Source organism: Somniosus microcephalus, chromosome 1 (assembly GCF_052327205.1).
Source record: "Somniosus microcephalus isolate GS21.2 chromosome 1, FLI_Smic_1.0, whole genome shotgun sequence".
Classification (NCBI taxonomy): domain Eukaryota; kingdom Metazoa; phylum Chordata; class Chondrichthyes; order Squaliformes; family Somniosidae; genus Somniosus; species Somniosus microcephalus.
In genome coordinates this window covers 115,507,556-115,525,861 of record NC_140987.1, presented here as the reverse complement: position 1 = coordinate 115,525,861, position 18,306 = coordinate 115,507,556, and the positions used below count along the sequence as shown (strand labels likewise).

The 18,306-nt window shown below is 42.7% G+C and overlaps 1 protein-coding gene across 1 annotated transcript in view; it reads right to left on the bottom strand.

Annotated features, from left to right (window-relative positions):
• Positions 1-6,873: 6,873 nt before the first annotated feature.
• Positions 6,874-18,306, bottom strand: part of slc71a2a (solute carrier family 71 member 2a) — a 143,839-nt gene continuing 132,406 nt past the window's right edge. Inside the window, exons 11-12 of the mRNA XM_085984859.1 lie at positions 11,686-11,831; positions 6,874-8,892 (exon numbers count right to left, since the gene is read on the bottom strand). Coding sequence (XP_085840985.1) covers positions 8,674-8,892; positions 11,686-11,831 — 365 coding nt within the window. The 3' untranslated portion in view covers positions 6,874-8,673. The remainder of the gene's footprint in view (positions 8,893-11,685; positions 11,832-18,306) is intronic.

The following is an 18,306-nucleotide window of genomic DNA, read 5'->3' as shown; positions in this document are numbered from 1 at the left end:
TTGTTGCAAGATCAAGGCTGGTTCAACATAGTAAACATGGGCATCATACAAAATCAAACTAGCACTACATTGTTTCACATTTTTATTAGTTCCATTTTTTTTTGACAGTGAAGTTGAATCGTGGAAAAACCAGCTGAAATCTCAAAATTATAAACGATTACATTACCTATCTTAAACGTTCTGTACATACACACTTGTCCATAAATCTTTTCCTGTAACTTCTCCATTACAAATGTCCTTTTCTGTTAAATTTACCACAAAAACTTGAAGGGTTGAAATAATTAACAATTTTTATTGCATCTACATTTCCCTCCATCACTCCTGGATATATGCCTCCTCATGGCTCCCTTCAGCCTCTACATGTATGATTACCACTGGCCTCAGCTCTGGCCTTACTGCACGTTACACCCCCCCACTCAGTATTGCTCCATTGGTCTTCAGGCATCTGCCGCACCTAAAGAAATAAAAGTCTTGCTGCTCGCCCCATTAAAATTTTTCCTAAAAATTAATGGGGCTGCTTTATATTTTGCCTGCATATTTTGGCCTTTGGTTTAACTATATTTTCCCACTTGCACTTTTGTTGGTGACTCCTCTCCTCTCTGAACCCAGCCAGTGAACTCCTTCACAAACCTTGTGTGGCCTTCTGCTCCAGCTCCAAACACTGTGGCAAAGAAAACACACAGATACAAGAGAGAGACAGAGGTGGAGAGAGATAGTAGAGAGACAAGTAAACAGATGCACAAATCAATAAGTCAGAGAGATCAGACACATTAGAAATCAGAAGTTCTCAGACACAGAGGAAGGGCATGAAAGAAAAAGCCAGCCAGCCGGAGAATGAGCCAGCAGGAGAAAGATCAGCAGACTTGAACCAGGAGGTACATCATTGGAGATATAAATATCACTAAAGAGACACAAACTGAGTAAGAAAAAAAATGTAGAGATTGGGAGAGTGCCAAGAAACAGGTCAGGGTGGCAGAATTAGAGAGACACAGTGGAGGAGAGGAAAGGGAAGAGAAGGATCTAATTTGGGCAATGCCACAGGAGATCAACTAGTAATTTATACTTTTAAAAAATTCGTTTATAGGATGTGGGCGTCGCTGGCAAGGCCAGCATTTTTTGCCTATCCTTAATTGCCCTTGAGAAGGTGGTGGTGAGCCGCCGCCTTGAAGCGCTGCAGTCCGTATGGTGAAGGTACTCCCACAGTGCTGTTAAGTAGGGAGTTCCAGGATTTTGACCCAGCGACGATGAAGGGTCGGCGACATACTTCTAAGTCAGGATGGCGTGTGGCTTGGAGGGAAACTTGGAGGTGGTGGTGTTCCCATGCGCCTGCTGCCCTTGTCCTAGGTGGAAGAGGTCGTGGGTTTGGGAGGGGCTGCTGAAAAAGCCTTGGCGAGTTGCTGCAGTGCATCTTGTAGATGGTACACACTGCAGCCACAGTACACCGGTGGGGGAGGGAGTGAATGTTTAAGGCGGTAGATGGGGTGCCAATCAAGTGGGCTGCTTTGTCCTGGATGGTGTCGAGCTACTTGAGTGTTGCTGGAGCTGCACTCATCCAGGCAAGTGGAGAGTATTCCATCACACTCCTTACTTGTGTCTTGTAGATGGTAGAAAGGCTTTGGGGAGTCAGGTGGTGAGACACTCGCCGCAGAATACCTAGCCTCTGACCTGCTCGTTGCCACAGTATTTATATGGCTGGTCCAGTTAAGTTTCTGGTTAATGGTGACCCCCAGGATGTTGATGGTGGGGGATTCGGCGATGGTAATGCCATTGAATGTCATGGGGCGGTGGTTAGACTCTCGCCTGTTGGAGATAGTCATTGCCTGGCACTTCTGTGGCGCAAATGTTACCTGCCACTTATCAGCCCAAGCCTGAACATGGTCCAGGTTTTGTTGCATGCGGGCATGGACTGCTTCATTATCTGAGGAGTTGTGAATGACACTGAACACTGCAGTCATCAGCAAACATCCCCATTACTGACCATATGTTGGAGGGAAGGTCATTGATGAAGCAGCTGAAGATGGTTGGACCTAGGAGGAACTCATGCAGCGATGTCCTGGGGCTGTGATGATTGACCTCCAACCACCATCTTGCTTTGTGCTAGGTATGACTCCAGCCAGTGGAGAGTTTCTCCCCCCCCCTCCCTCCCCGATTCCCATTGACTTCAGTTTTACTGGGGCTCCTTCATGCCACACTCTGTCAAATGCTACCTTGAGGTCAAGGACAGTCACTCTCACCTCACCTCTGGAATTCAGCTCCTTTGTCCATGTTTGGACCAAGGCTGTAATGAGGTCAGGAGCAGAGTGGTCTTGGCAGTACTGGGTATCAGTGAGCAGGTTATTGGTGAGTAACTGCCGCTTGATAGCACTGTTGATGACACCTTCAATCACTTCGCTGCTGATTGAGAGTAGACTGTTGGGCAGTAATTGGCCGGATTGGATTTGTCTTGCTTCTTGTGGACATGACATACCTGGGCAGTTTTCCATATTGTCGGATAGATGCCAGTGTTGTAGCTGTACTGGAACAGCTTTCCTAGAGGCACAGTTAGTTCTGGAGCACAAGTCTTCAACACGATAGCCAGGATGTTGTCAGGGCCCATAGCCTTTGCTGTATCCAATGCGTTGAGCGGTTTCTTGAGATCACGTAGAGTGAATCGAATTGGCTGAAGACTGGCTTCTGTGATGGTGGGGACCCCAGGACACCATCCATTCGGCCCTTCTGGCTGAAGATGGTTGCAAACGCTTCAGCCTGGTCTTTTGCACTCACGTGCTGGGCTCCAGCATCATTGAGGATGGGGATATTCATAGAGCCTCCTCCTCCCGTTAGTTGTTTAATGGTCCACCGCCATTCACGACTGCAGAGCTTTGATCTGATCCGTTGATCGTGGGATCGCTTAGCCCTGTCTATAGCATGCTGCTTCTGCTTTTTAGCATGCATGTAGTCCTGTGTTGCAGGACTACTTTACATATGCAAACATTTAATCAAATCTGCAACAAAAGTTAACTCTGAATTCACCATCCCATCTGTTTGTTCTGATTAAGGAAATGTTATCAATGTGTCCCTCTTAAGAATTATTGGGAACTCTTTTTAAAAAAAAAAGGCCCAGTAGTTGTAGTTCAGAACAAATATGGTGCAAACCAAATACGAGAGGCCAGCACTACTCTATGCCAAAACACTGGCGATGTGTTACCAGTAGGGGACACTATTTTGCTACGCGAGTAAAAATTACAAAAATGAGCCACATTTTCCAAACTGCAAATTAAAAGGTAAAAAAAAAAGTTTAGATTTTTCAGAATAATTCCTTTTCATGGAAATTTTTGCAATTTGAAAATCAAATAGGAAACCCTGCATCTGTTTCTCAAAATCTAGGAGAACGATTGTTAATAAACTGTGCTTGACAGGTTGGTGGTGGTGTTCCACAAGGATCAGTGCTGGGACCACTGCTGTTGACAATTTACATTAATGATTTAGACTTTGGAATCAAAAACACAATTTCTAAATTTGCAGATAACACCAAATTTGGGGGGGGGGGGGGGGCATAGTAATACAAGTTACAGGAAGACATTAATAAACTTGCAGAATGGGCAAATAATTGGCAAATGACATTCAACACAGATAAATGTGAGGTATTACATTTTGGTAGGAAGAATAGGGAGGTCACATCACTTGGAGGGTGCGAGTCTAGGTGGGGTAGAGGAACAAAGGGATCTAGAAGTACAAATACACAAATCACAAAGTTGCGACACAGGTTAGCAAGGCCATTAAGCATGCAAACCAAGCGCGAGGGTTTATTTCTAGAGGGATAGAATTGAAAAGTAGGGAAGTTATGCTGAACCTGTATCGAACCTTGGTTAGACCACACTTAGACTACTGCGTGCAGTTTGGGTCGCCATATTATAAAAAGGATATAGAGGCACTGGAGAGGGTGCAGAGAAGATTTACAAGGATGATACCAGAAATGCAAAAGGTATACATATCAGGAAAGGATGAACAGGCTGGGTCTCTTTTCTCTTGAAAATAGAAGGCTGAGGGGTGACCTAATAGAGGTCTTTAAAATTATGAAAGGTTTTGATAGAGTGGATCCAGAGAGAATGTTTCCACTTGTGGGGAAGAGCATAACTAGAGGCCATCAATATAAGATAGTCACCAAGAAATCCAATAGGGAATTCAGAAGAAACTTCTTTACCCAAAGAGTGATGAGAATGTGGAACGCGCTACCATAGGGAGTGATTGAAGCGAAAAAGTATACATTTAAGGGGAGGCTAGACAAACATATGTCAGAAGGGAATAGAGGGTTATGCTGATAGATTTAGATGAGGAAAGACGGGAGGATGCTCGTGTGGAGCATAAACACCGGCATGGACTGGTTGGGCCGAATGGCCTGTTTCTGTGCCGTATATCCTATGTAAATAATGAAGACTTTAAGGCAGATGTGTATTTAACCTTTATTTCAATGCTACTTTGACCACCTAAATGTCCTCAAAAAAGTTCTTTCAATTCAACATCCCATCTGTATGTTCTAAGGAAATTAAACATCTCGTTACATTTCTCCCTCCTAGTTAATTCACGTTTATAGTTCCTGAAATTAATCATTTGTGGGTTCAGCATCAAGTGTTTTATTCATGCGGCCAATTTCCAAATTCATAATCATTCTCTACATTTTAATGTTTTATACTGCAATTAATTATTTGAGGCATCACACACACAACCCCAGAATATCAGTAGTATGCACCTCCAGCAATTACATTCCTCACACTTTTACCCAGATTTATTGCTACTTTCATAACAATATTTTCATCCTTTCGACACAAGCTGCATTGCAGAGATGTGTCGGTGAAGAACTGCATTGCACGGGGAAGCTCTGTGGAAGGAACAGAACATTACAGGGAGGGGGAAGGGACAAGGAGGAAGATTAACTGCAGTTAAGAGAACCATTACTGTCAAGAGTTAAACATGGCAGAATATCTTGCAGAACAGATGCATTGCACTCACCATCAGAAATTAAAATATTCATGTAAAACCCTCCATGAGGGATGAATTTTGCTCAGAATTGGACTAATTGTAATATCTTACTGAGTGTTGTTATGCAGCTGCAAGATATGTGGGATTCCCCCCCCCCCCCCACCTTTTCCACGGAAACAAAAAAGAACCGAATTCCCTTTTTCAGATCTGTTACAAGCACTTAAAATGACAAAATGCTGTGGCATTTAATACTTTGTGTTTTGCTTTAACATTATATAGGTACTAGGATTTTTGTGTAGCAGTATCATAGATCTTGCTGGCTCAGAGGTTTGTGTTAAGCAAAGATAAATGTGGAGATAGAAGACACAAACAGCTGGGTTCCTGTAGCGGATATGCAGCGACGCACATCAGAGTATACAGGTGCTCAGCATTTTGGGGAGGATTAATGGGAACCTTATCAAAGTTGTTTCTGAAAGATTGATGCATTAGCAGGGATGAAACCCATGCATGCAAGCTTAATACCCCTTCCCCCAACTCTGAATTGTGGGGAAAAAAACTCTCATTCATGTGGTTTTTTTTCTCCTCTCTTCTCCTTATGGTGCTTGCTCAAGCTGGGATTTAGTTCCACAGGTGCAGTAGTCCTCAGGTCCTTCATCTATCAGCCTACACTGAATGACAGAAGCCTCTTCAAACGTGGGTGCGTAAAGAGTCACAAAGCTTATCCTGATCCCATTCACACAAGTACATTTTCCTTAGAGGGTCAGATAGCAATCTGGAGCGAGAACCTCACCTAAATTCCCTCCCCCTGGCTTGGGGATACAGAGCACCATGATCAGTATGCTATATCATGATACTCCAAGTAACAAAAGTAAAAAGGGTCAAGTACAGGGAAGTAATTACGAATGTCAAGGGTACAACAGAAAACTCAGCACCACAATGACCAGTTTGCTGGGTATACTTATTTTAATAAATTATTTTGAAGTTTTATGTACATTTTATACAGTTCCAGATGAGGCACATTTGAAGTGGTAATGTAACTAACAGGACATGAACAATACCAGTGCCAAGATGCCTGTAGTTCTCTGCTTTTGTGAATTTCTATTTCAGAAAAATATATTTTATAATATACCTTCTTTTTTAAAATTCAAAGTTTTTTTTTTAGGAATTCTCTTCACAATATACAACACATTGCACTTGAGCACAATCTGTGTGAATACAGATCATTACCAAACTCCACAAAGTAATCCAAAATCAGATGGACCACATTTAAAATCAATTTGAAACAAATTTAGAAGTCCTCAATTAGAAATTTAATTCAAACTCAATCCTTAGCACATTTAAAAAACGACGAAACCAGAACAAGTTATTTTTTTTCTTGAAATCAAAAGTTTGTTTTAGACAGTAATGGACTTCAGAAAAGCAATTGAGATGGGGTGTTTAGAGTTTTTGTTGTGCTAAAGGATCACTATTAAAATTGTGCCAATAGCAATCTAACTGGTGAATCGGCCAGTGGTGAACTACACCTTATAGTGCGGATCAGAAGGGAAGTTTTGTCAATGCCCAATTTTAGAAAACCACACTACTCGCAACACAATCCTGAGATAGACAGGCACAATTCTGTGAAAGGGTCTGAATTTAGGTTTTTGCCATTCCTTTCCCCACACTTAACCCAGTATAAATTTGATATTGTTCCTAACCTGATATAGGAGTTACAGAATTTAAAAAGAAAACTAAAATTACCAAGTAAATGATCACCTTTTTTTAAGGCATGATCTACCCCTCAATGACCCTGCTTAGTGCATTTCTTCACTTAGATGGCAAAAAAAAATAACTCCAGTTTCAAGGAAAAATAAAAAAGGATTGACGAGGACACATCCAGTTTTTGTACTTGTTTCATGAGAAATTAAACGATGATTTTGGAAAAAAAATTTTAATGAGAATTTTTGAGGGATAGGAAAATAAGATCATACCATTTCAAAATCACTATCACGGGCAATTCATTTTCCAAAGATTACAAAAAATGTCTGAATGAAGAGTGCAATAGTTATAAATTTCCATAATCACATCTAATATTCATTTCTACCAAATTAGGCTTTCTTTCTGGGATTACAAAATTGAATTCAATGGAACCATTTCATCGTTACCCACGTACACTCAGATCAATAATGCTTCATGGGAATGTGCTTCTTCCAAACAGAATGAACTTCTGATAAAACAGGAGTTTCATAATATCAGGAAAGAGGTTTTCTACATGCCAAAAAGAACCTCCCAGAAACAGCACCCCACTGGTTCAAAAGTGAACTCTTCCAAATAAGCAGATGCCCTAATGCACACATCAGCAGAGAAGAGATGAAAATTAAAAATAGCAGGCCTACGAAGCTGTTTGCATATAGGCTGAAGCTGAGGTAGCAGATTACGTGTTGAGGCTGTGCACGGTTAGCAGCTGAGGCCAAGTGTAAGGAAAGAACAAGGATGTGGTTATTCTGCTGACCGGGACAGCTTTCTTCGGTTTTAGTGAAACCCTTTCGACTTTAAAACAAAAAGCAGCTTTTCACTCAAGTACAAAAGGTTTCTCTAAATTCCCCACAATACTTTGTCTTAAATGTTAAATATAAAATTCATGTCAAAAATAGTATGATTAGATAATCCATACATATTGTTCTTTAGAAAACTGCAGTTATTTTCACAGGTCAATTTATATTTGTACCTGAAAGTTATCAGAAAATAAAAATAATCTTTAACAGATACCTCAACCACAGCCTTCTCACAAAATGAAAAGAAAGACATGGGATATACATGAGACACTTGAAATTTTCTCTTAACAAGCCTTACAAATGAAAAAAAAACAAGTATTTCCTTTACTCTTAGCAGTTTAATTGTCTGGGATATTGACATAAGAATCTATAGCTCATTTATTACAACTCCAACAGTTATTAAATATAATTCTGTTTCATTCATCTACAAAAAGTAGCCAAAGTAATGGAACTTCATATTTCCACAATGTATTTTGTTCAAATTTGTAAGAAGGCTGAGGGAAGTTAGGGCTGTGGTTTCACAGATTGCATTCCTTAAAGCTTTGCAAGTCAGGTAAACTTAATGATTTGCATAGCCGTCTTCAAAAATTTATGTACACATTTCTATGCAAGTCATTTGGGCCCCTTCTCTTTGCCCCCACCCCCACCCATTCTGTGGAGCTTCAGGGATTCAACAGAAACAAATAGTTACAAGTAGATTTGATGATTTTTTTACTGCAGCCAAATGGAACACAGACTGAAATCCAATTGGGAAAGAGTTTGTTACAGGGGTAGTAAATAGATCAGATCAACCTTCACAAAATGATGTTTCATTCCCCCTTTCCACTGACGTACAAGTTACAACCCTGAGATGTGATTCTGAATGTGTATCTTCTCCAAAATTATCTGAGTGCTGATCACCAGCATCAAGCGGAACTTCCTCCATCAGGATGACACTTTGGACAGTACTTGAAGAACTGGCAGTGTTGGATACATATGTTCAAGTAGCTTGCATTAAAAATGAAGCAACCAAAACCATATGGGTACATCCACTTCCATGGATCTCGAAGTCCTTCTTCAAAATGGTTTCCAATTTTCATAGGTCATTTGGTCTTTCAATGTCCAGTAGATCTAGTGGAGTTCAACACATTGTTCTTCATTTAGATCTGCTATTTTTCTTCAAAGCTAGTAAAGCTGGTCCTCACACACTGCTGTCCTGCAGCAGTGGCTCATTGTCCTCGTCACTGCCAATGGGTGGAGTGGTGGGATTGTTGCCATTGTTGCCAAGACTGCTGCTGTGCTTCCTTACATTATTGGCTTTACCAGACACGTTATGCTCAGGGATAAATAAGGCAACCAAAAAAGCCACCAGGACTGTAATGGCTCCAAACAAGAAAGGCGGTCCAGGGATAATAGAATCCTAAATGAACAAGAAATGAATGAGCGAATCAACAGCCACCAACAGCTTCCATTTATACAGCACCTTTAACACAGAATAAATGTTCAAAAACATTTCACATAGGCTATTGGGAAGGATGATCAAAGCTTGGTCAGAGGTTTTAAGGAGGGTCTTAAAGAAGGAGAGAGAGGTGGAGAGGCAGAGGATTTAGGGAGAGAATTCTAGCAGTGGGCCCCAGACAGCTGCCAATGGTGGGGCAAAGGGAGTGGGGAAAGCAAAAGAGGAAGAGAGAGTTTGAGGGTGGGAGTTATAGGGCTGGCAGAGGCTACAAAGGTAGGGTGGGGTGAAGCCATGGAGGGATTTAAATACAAGACTGAGAATTTTAAATCTAAGGAGTTGGGGGGACCAGGAGTCAATGCAGATCAGCAAAGACAAGGATGTTGAGTAAGTGGAACTTAGTGCAGGATAAGATACAAGCAGCAGAGTTTTAGGAGCTAAGGTTTACGGAGGGTGGATGATGGAAGGCCGGGCTGTAGAGCATTGGAATAGTCAAGTCTGGAGCAACAAAAGCTCCAGGGATGAGGGTTTCAGTGGCAGATGGGCTGAGGCGGGGCGATTTTACGGAGGTGGAAATAACCAGTCTTTGTGATAGAAAGGATATGGGGTTAGAAGTTTAGCTCAGGGTCAAACTGGACACAGATTGTGAACAATCTGGTTCAGCCCGAGTGTGGGGCCCGGGAGGGGGATGGAATTCAGAGATTGTGGCGGGGGCCGAATACAATGGCTTCGGTCTTTCCAATGTTCAGCTGGAGGACTGCATGTTGGACAAACAAACTGACAACAGAGAGGCCGTGGAGGGGTTAAGAGAGGTGGTGGAAACGTAAAGCAGGGTGTCATCAGTATACAACTAGAAGTTGACCCCATATCTGCAGGTGATGTCACCATGGAGCAACATTAGGATGAGGAAGAGCTAAGGATAGATCCTTGAGGTACTCCAAAGGTAATGGTGCAAGGGCTGAAAGAGAAATGATATAGAAGGACAAAACACTTAGGAGATAGCCTGTTGTACTTCGAAGTATAAATAGTTTGGGATTTTTTCTTTGTGGCTAGTTCTGGTTGATTGCTACTTAAGAAAACGTTTCCCTTGCAAAATGGAGGACTGTGAAAAACTTTAGTTCGCTATTAAAATGCTGGCCCAAGGATAGGAGTGGGGGAGTGGAAGAGAGGAAATAGTAGATTAAAAAAGGTACTCAGTGGGCTGCATGAACCAAATGTAGGTCTTTACAGAACAGCAATGAATTACATTTTTAAAGAATGGTATTTGAACTATAGTACAGATATATGGTCAGCTTCAAGCTATTCAGACTTCCTAACACATAAAATTCAATAAAGTGGTGATAAATCATTAAAACAGTTTCCACCTTTATGACAGCAGTTAATGAGAGGGCACAATGCTGAACAAGCATTGAAACGTTTATGCAATGTACAAGAAAAAGATTGATGAAAAGAAATGCAGCAAATCCCTTTTCATAAGGGCAAGGATTATGGCACTTAACAGTCAAAGCATAGTGCAAAAGCTATTAAAAAGAATCATAGAAATAAACGTACCTCTCTTTTGGCCGGCACAGAAGGAGGCCATTCAGCCCATTAAGTCTGTGCCAGCTGAAAAAGAGCTATCCAGCCTAATCCCACTTTCCAGCTCTTGGTCCGTAGCCTTGTAGGTTACGGCACTTCAAGTGCATATCAAAGTACTTTTTAAACGTGATGAGTGTTTCTGCCTCTACTACCTTTTCAGGCAGTGAGTTCCAGATGCCCACCACCCTCTGGGTGAAAAAATTTCTCAACTCCCCTCTAATCCTTCTACCAATTACTTAACAGTAGGAAGTTTCTACCTTTTTAAAGAGTTATCAAGCAATCAGTAAAAACCTGCATTCATTTCATTACTTGCATGAAACCATGCAGAGGATTTATAAAAATGTTGCTACAAAGTAGTGAATTACAAATTACGTTAGATGGGAACTCAAAATGTAAATATTATTGCTTCTTTTGCATAAAGCTTTACAAATTAATTACTGGACAGTCTGTCGGACAGCATTTTGGTTTATTGGCTGGAGGATTGTACACAAGACACCCCATCATGTTTTTCTGTTGACCATCGCAGCAGGAGTGCATCATCAATGTTCACATCTAGCAGCTTGGACACAACACCACGAATAAAACCATGGGAACAGGTTACTTTCCTACCCTGTAACTAGGAAATGGCGTATGGCAAGAAATAATGAGGTAGGAATATTGTTTCAAAAAAGGATTAACATTATGATCTGGCATGTTCTAGCCTTGAAGAGGAGACATAAAACGAATTAAAATCCCAAGTACAGTGAAGTGTTATAATTAGCTTAAGATCCTTTATTCTATCTGTAACCTGTATGATCATTCACTAATGCCATTAGTAGGCAGACAGAAACTGATGCCGTTTGCTTTTGAAATTCAAAATGCAATACAAGGCTGATTTTAAAATACAAATTGGAAGGTACTGCATAGCCAAATAAATAAACTCAAAATCTAAACAGAATTCAGAATTACTGATGCAATGTCCAAGAGCAAGAAAGAATTAAACGGAAACCAAGGATTTTTAAAATCTATTGTTAAAACTAAATTTTTAAGTGTTCTACTCTATAAACATACAATCCCCTGCAGTCCTATTTATACATTCAAACACAGTATAAGACATAAATGTTAGATTTGCTACAATTAGTGCAAAAATATAAACAAAAAATTGGTCTAGAAACTAACATATTTGATATCAAATTTTACCTCCATTTTGGAATTTTGCACATTGACCGTTTTGTCAGGGATTGCATCCAGCTCCACGTGAAACATGTAGAAAATAAAACCATATAGTGCAGGTCCGAGGCCATTGCACAACCCCCTGATTCCTGTGATCATTCCTTGCACAACCCCTAAAATAACCAAGATGTTATATTACAAATTAAAACCATTACTTCAAACAAGAATGAAGCTGTACTGAAAGTCACCATACAATAATTATTTCCTTGTTAATTTTTTTCCAATTGGAAAGAAAATCTTATGCCTTGAAAATTACCAGTGTCTGAAATCCTTGCACTAAATAACTTAGCTATAGACTTTTTGGTGGCTACAGCAACTATTCAATGCAAGTTTAATTTTGATATTACACTGGTTAGCTCAGTTTTTTTCAATATCAACAAACAAACTAAAAGGTACATTTCAGATGGCATAACCTTTTAATTTAGGAAAGTTTTGCATTTCCAGCAACGCATAGCCTAAGTGATCTGCTTTTCACAGAATTGCTGGTATCAAGCCATGTAGGAAGGTGCAGAGCAGAAGCCTAGTGCTTCCTTAGACAGGTGAGAGAGAGAAGAGGAAAGGGTGTGGTTTTTAAAAAAAGAAAAACAATAGATAACAAGGGAAAGTTACTACAACTAAATGTGCCTACTAATGCCATTAGTGATTAGAGGATATCTGTTGCACACAGAGCTGGGTGTATCTACTAAATGGAGTGGCTTGTAAACAGAGTGGCAACAGGAATTTGGTGCAGAGGGGGGAACGAGGTGCTAATTTAAGCCAAGGAGCAACAATAAATATAGAAATAATCAGAGCAATTAATTAGATCTAAAGGGATTTTTTTTAAGCAAAATGATGGGACACCTGAGCCCCGTTGTCTGCAATTCCTGTGCCACGTGGGAACTTCAGGACGCTTCGTGTGTCCTGGAAATCACGTGTGCAGGAAGTATCTTCAGTTGCTCGAACTCGAGCTCAGGGTTTCTGAGCTTGAGGAGCGGTTCTGGAGGTGGTCACCCTGTAGATACAGAGTTCAGGAGGATAGTACCTGGCAGGGTATGAAGAGGCAGGCAGTGCCGGAATCCTTCGGGAGTGTGGCACTCTCAAACTGGTTTTCAGCACTGACTACCAGTGAGGGTGACAACACCTTGGAGGAGTGCAGTCTACAGCACATCAGGGGGGTGAGGGTGGGTGAAGCAGGTAAACTGAATTCAGCAGTTAAGTGGGAAGGCACTTACTGCCCAGATCCAGCAGTCCTCGTCTCCCTTTAGCTGCTGGGTTTCTCGAAGCTCAGGAAATCCAGCTGGCCAGGATTAAATTTAAAATGGAGGTTAATTCTGAGGCACGCAGCCTCATTATAATGTTTAAATTACCAACCCTCCTCCTGCGAGCGGGTTGGTTGCCTTCCCCGTGTTCATTAAAACCGGAAGTGGGCGGGTTGTAGATTTTTTTACATTTTTTTACATGCCATCCAACCCAAACTCACCCGTTTTTGGGGGTTAAAATTCTGTCTATTTGGTTAGAATTAAGGAACAATAGAGAAACTATTACATTACTGGGTGCATATTATAGGTTACCAAATAGTGGGAAAGAGCTAGAGGACCAAATTTGCAGGCAAATTACAGAAAGATGCAAGAACTACAGTGTAGTGATGATGGGGGACTTCAATTATCCCAATATAGACTAGAAAAGTAACAGTGTAAAGGCAAAAAGAGGGGGAAGAATTCCTGAAATGTGTACAAGAGAACTTTCTTGATCAGTGTGTTTCTAGCCCATCCAGGAAGGAAACAATGTTGGATCTAGTTCTGGGGAATGAAGTGGGGCAAGTGGAGCATGTTTCAGTGAGAAAGCATTTAGGGAATGGTGATCATAATATCATCAGGTTTAGAATAGTTATGGAAAAGAACAAGGTACAATCAAGTGTAAAAGTACTTAACTGGAGGAGGGCTAACTTCAGTGAGTTGAAAAGGGGTCTGGCCCAGGTAGACTGGAATCAAATATTGGTAGGCAAAACAATAATCGAACAACCGGAGGCCTTCAAAAAAGGAGATGGTTCGGATACAGAGTAGACACGTTCCTATGAGGGAGAAAAGGAAGGGCATCCAAAGCTAGAGCTCCCTGGATGACTAAAGATATAGGGCTAAAAATTCAGAGGCTTTACGTCACCTGTTACCGGCAAAAATGAAATTGCAAAAAGAGGGCGGCCGCAACTTTTTCGACAGCTGGTGGCGGGTCCTGTGGCCCGGTAGCGCTGCTAGCAAGATACATCGCCCTGCAGATTTAAATGAGGGAGCGGCGACATCAGTCGGCATGCAACACCGACTTAACGTCACCATGGCGAACTTGGACCTTTGTGCGGAATTCAGCGCTGGGTCCTAAGCTTGCCATGTAAACCCAGCATGCAAGCAGACACTCAGAGGCGCTGTCAACACCTCTTAAAGGGACACACATCTTTCAGGTAAGTTTGCATTTAATCTTTTGGACTGGGTTTTTATGATTTTACTTAAGTAGTGGCTTGTTGCAATAAATGTTAAAAGTTTAAAAAAAAAGTGTGTAGGGAATGCTGCTGGACGCTTGCAAGGCCTCAGATGGTAAAGGAAGGTCTCAGAAGACAGAAAATGCTGGAAATACTTAGGTCAGGCAACATCTGTGGAGAGAAACAGAGTTCACTTCTCAGGTCAAGATGCTGCCTGACATGCTGAGTATTTCCAGCATTTTATGCCGTCATTTCAGATTTACAGCATCTGCTCGCAGAGGGAAGAGGAAGCCGAAGAGGAGGAATCCACCCAGACAGCCCCTTTCTTGCCAGGATATCCGGGATGGAATCATCAGTCTGTGGTACCAGTGACCACAACCCCAATTCCCCTTTCAACATTAGTCCACACCTTACTTTCCTTCAGTTATGAACCATCAGTGTCCTCTTGGCCACAATACTGAAATAAAAGCCACCACAAAGCAAACTTCCCAATCCAACTGTATACATCTATCCATCCAATATGACATACAACTCATCACCCTTATGCATTCTCTTAGTGACCGTCTTGTGTGTGCCTTTGCCTATCCTACTGATGTCACACAGTACTACACACAGTGGTTGCAGCATAGCTGGTGGAAGGTTGCTGACTTTCTGTTGGGCCTCCTGGTCCCTGTGGGTAGAGAACCTCTCTTGCAGCGTTGACTCTCTGCACAAAGCTGGAGTGCTGTGTGCGAAACCCTGGGTGCCCCTTCCCTCACTTGCTGAGCTATTTGTGTTAGTGCTGAAGCACTTTTCCCATGTGTTAAGGTTCGGAAGAATATTCAGCTTTAAGTGCTGAAGACTCCCATTTGGGACTTCTGTAAGAAATCGTGGATTGGAAGAAATAATAGTCTGTTACAGGTTCCCTAGCTCAGCAGTTTGCCTAAGTTGATGACACAGAAGGATTCCAGTCATGTCAAAAAAAAGAGTTGTACAGAGAGAGGAATTAAAGGGTCAGAACACAGAAACAGGTTTTTGAGTGGGCATTGCTAGGCCTGATAAGCGATGCAGCAAGGAGCTGTACGATAAGCAAGATGTCTTTAGAAACACAAGACATTTAGAACAGAGACAGGGAAATAGCTGATCTCAGCAAGATGGGAGGGGGGCTGTCAGAGGTAATCTCTCCCTTGACAATGGGATGGGTAAAAATGATTGACACCAGGTGTCCACCAGCCCATCGAAACAAGGTGTAAAAATGGGCGACTGAGAAGAAGGCAGGCAGTTAGGGGTGAAGGCTTCTTTGAGGTGGATGCATGCTATCTGCAGCCTAACACCATGGTCAAGTTTAGCCTCCAAGGAGGAATCAATGCTGGCTACGGCCGAACGCCTCCAACAGCTCGAGGGATGACCCAACAAGTGACTGCTACCGCAGGCTGCAGGGATCCACCTCAGCCGAGACCACCGTTCTGCCTCACCGTCCTTCCGTCCGGTCATTCCGTTCTGCTCCGGGGCCGTAGATCGCCCTCATCTGTCACGGGTTGTATGTCTACTGTATCTATTTCAATTGCATGTAGTATCTGATTACGCTTAAACTGTAGCTCTTTAATAAAACCCCTTACAACTCCCAAGACCCTTTGGGTAATGTGTGTGTGACCGGTGATCCAAATCTTACACTTTTTAATGTTAATTTTTTTTAAAAAGGCAGTAAGGGTTGAAAACAGCATTTTTTCCGTTTTATTTAAATTTTTGTTAGATCAGGAAGCATTGCCCTTTTAATTTCCCACAATTCCTAGCAAACTCCATAGCCTTGCATCCAGAGGCTGTTAAAAGCTGGAACACTGGTTCAGGACAGGAATTCAGACTCCCATGCCTGCACCAACGCCATCAGGAAGGGGTTACATGGTAAGTGCAAATTTTTCCCTGGTAGCAGTTTGTCCATTTTCAGCAGGAACGGTAGCATAGTGGTAATGTTACTGGGCTACTAATCCAGAAGCCTGGACTAATAATCCAGAGACGCGAGTTCAAATCCTACCACAGCAGCTAAGGAATTTAAATTCAGTTAATTAAAGAAATCTGGAAAAAGATAGCATCAGTAATGGTGACCATGAAACTATCTGATTGTCGTAAAAACCCATCTGGTTCACTAATGTCCTTTAGGGAAGGAAATCTGCCACCCTTACCTGGTCTGGCCTATGTGACTCCAGCCCCACAGCAATGTGGTTGACTCTTAACTGCCCTCTGGAATGGTTTAGCAAGTCACTCAGTTGTAACAAACCGCTACGAAGCACAATAATAATAAAACCGGACGGACCACCCAGCATCGACTACGGACAGGGCAACAACACATCCAACCCAGTCGACCCTGCAAAGTTATCCTCACCAACATCTGGGGACTTGTGCCAAAATTTGGAGAGCTGTCCCACAGACTAGTCAAGCAACAGCCTGACAGTCATACTCTCAGAATCATACCTTTCAATGTCCCAAACTCCTCCATCACTATCCCTGGATATTTCCTGTCCCACCGGCAGGATAGACCCACCAGGGTGGTGGTACAGTAGTGTACAGTCGGGAAGGAGTGGCTCTAGGAGTCCTCAACATTGACTCATGAAGTCTCATGGCTTCAGGTCAAGCATGGGCAAGGAAACCTCCTGCTGATTACCACCTTCCCTCAGCTGATGAATCAGTACTCCATGTTGAACACCACTTGGAAGAAGCAGAGTAGCAATGGCACAGAATGTACTCTGGGTGGGGGAATTCAATGTCCATCACTAAGAGTGGCTCGGTAGCACCACTACTGACCGAGCTGGCTGAGTCCTGAAGGACATAGCTGCCAGTCTGGGCCTGTGACAGGTGGTGAGAGAACCAACACGAGGGAAAAACCTACTTGATTTCGTCCTCACCAATCTACCCGTCACAGGTGCATCTGTCCATGACCGTATTGGTAGCAGTGACCATCGCAGAGTCATTGTGGAGACGAAGTCCCGTCTTCACAATGAGGACACCCTCCATTGTGTTGTGTGGCACTACTACCGTGCTAATGGGATAGATTCAGAACAGATCTAGCTGCTCAAAATTGGGCATCCATGAGGTGCTGTGGGCCATCAGCAGCAGCAGCAGAATTGTATTCCACCACAATCTGTAACCTCATGGCCCGGCATAGCCATCACTTTACCATTACCTTCAAGCCAGGGGACCAATACTGGTTCAGTAAGGAGTGTGGAAGACCATGCCAGGAGCAGCACCAGGTGTACCTAAAAATGAGATGCAAACCTGGGGAAGCTGCAACACAGGACTACATGCATGCGGAAGCAGCATGCTATAGGCAGGGCTGAGAGATCCCACAGTCAACGGATCAGTTCAAAGCTCTGCAGTCCTGCCACATCCAGTCGTGAATGGTGGTGGACTATTAAACAACTAACGGGAAGAGGAGACTCCATGAATATTCCCATCCTCAATGATGGTGGAGCCCAGCAGGTGAGTGCTAAAGACAAGGCTGAAGCATTTGCAATCATCTTCAGCCAGAAGTGCCGAGTGGATGATCCATATTGGCCTCCACCTGAGCTCCCCATCATCACAGAAGCCAGTCTTCAGCCAATTCGATTCACTCCACGAGATATCAAGAAACGGCTGAGCGCACTGGATACAGCAAAGGCTGTGGGCCCCGACAACATCCCGGCTGTCGTGCTGAAGACTTGTGCTCCAGAACTATCCGTACCTCTAGCCAAGCTGTTCCAGTACAGCTACAACACTGGTATCAATCCAACAATGTGGAAAATTGCCCATGTATGTCCTGTCCACAAAAAGCAAAACAAATCCAATCCGGCCAATTACCGCCCCACTAGTCTACTCTCAATCATCAAAGTGATGGAAGGTGTCACCGACAGTGTTATCAAGCAGTACTTACTCACCAATAACCTGCTCACTGATGCCCAGTTTGGGTTCCGTCAAGACCACTTGGCTCTCGACCACATTACAGTTTTGGTCCAAACATGGAAAAAGGAGCTGAATTCCAGAGCTGAGGCGAGAGTGACTGCCATTGACATCAGGGCAGTATTTGACCGAGTGTGGCATCAAGGAGCCCTAGTAAAACGGAAGTAAATGGGAATCGGCGTGGAAAACTCTCCACTGGCTGGAATCATACCTAGCCCAAAGGAAGATGG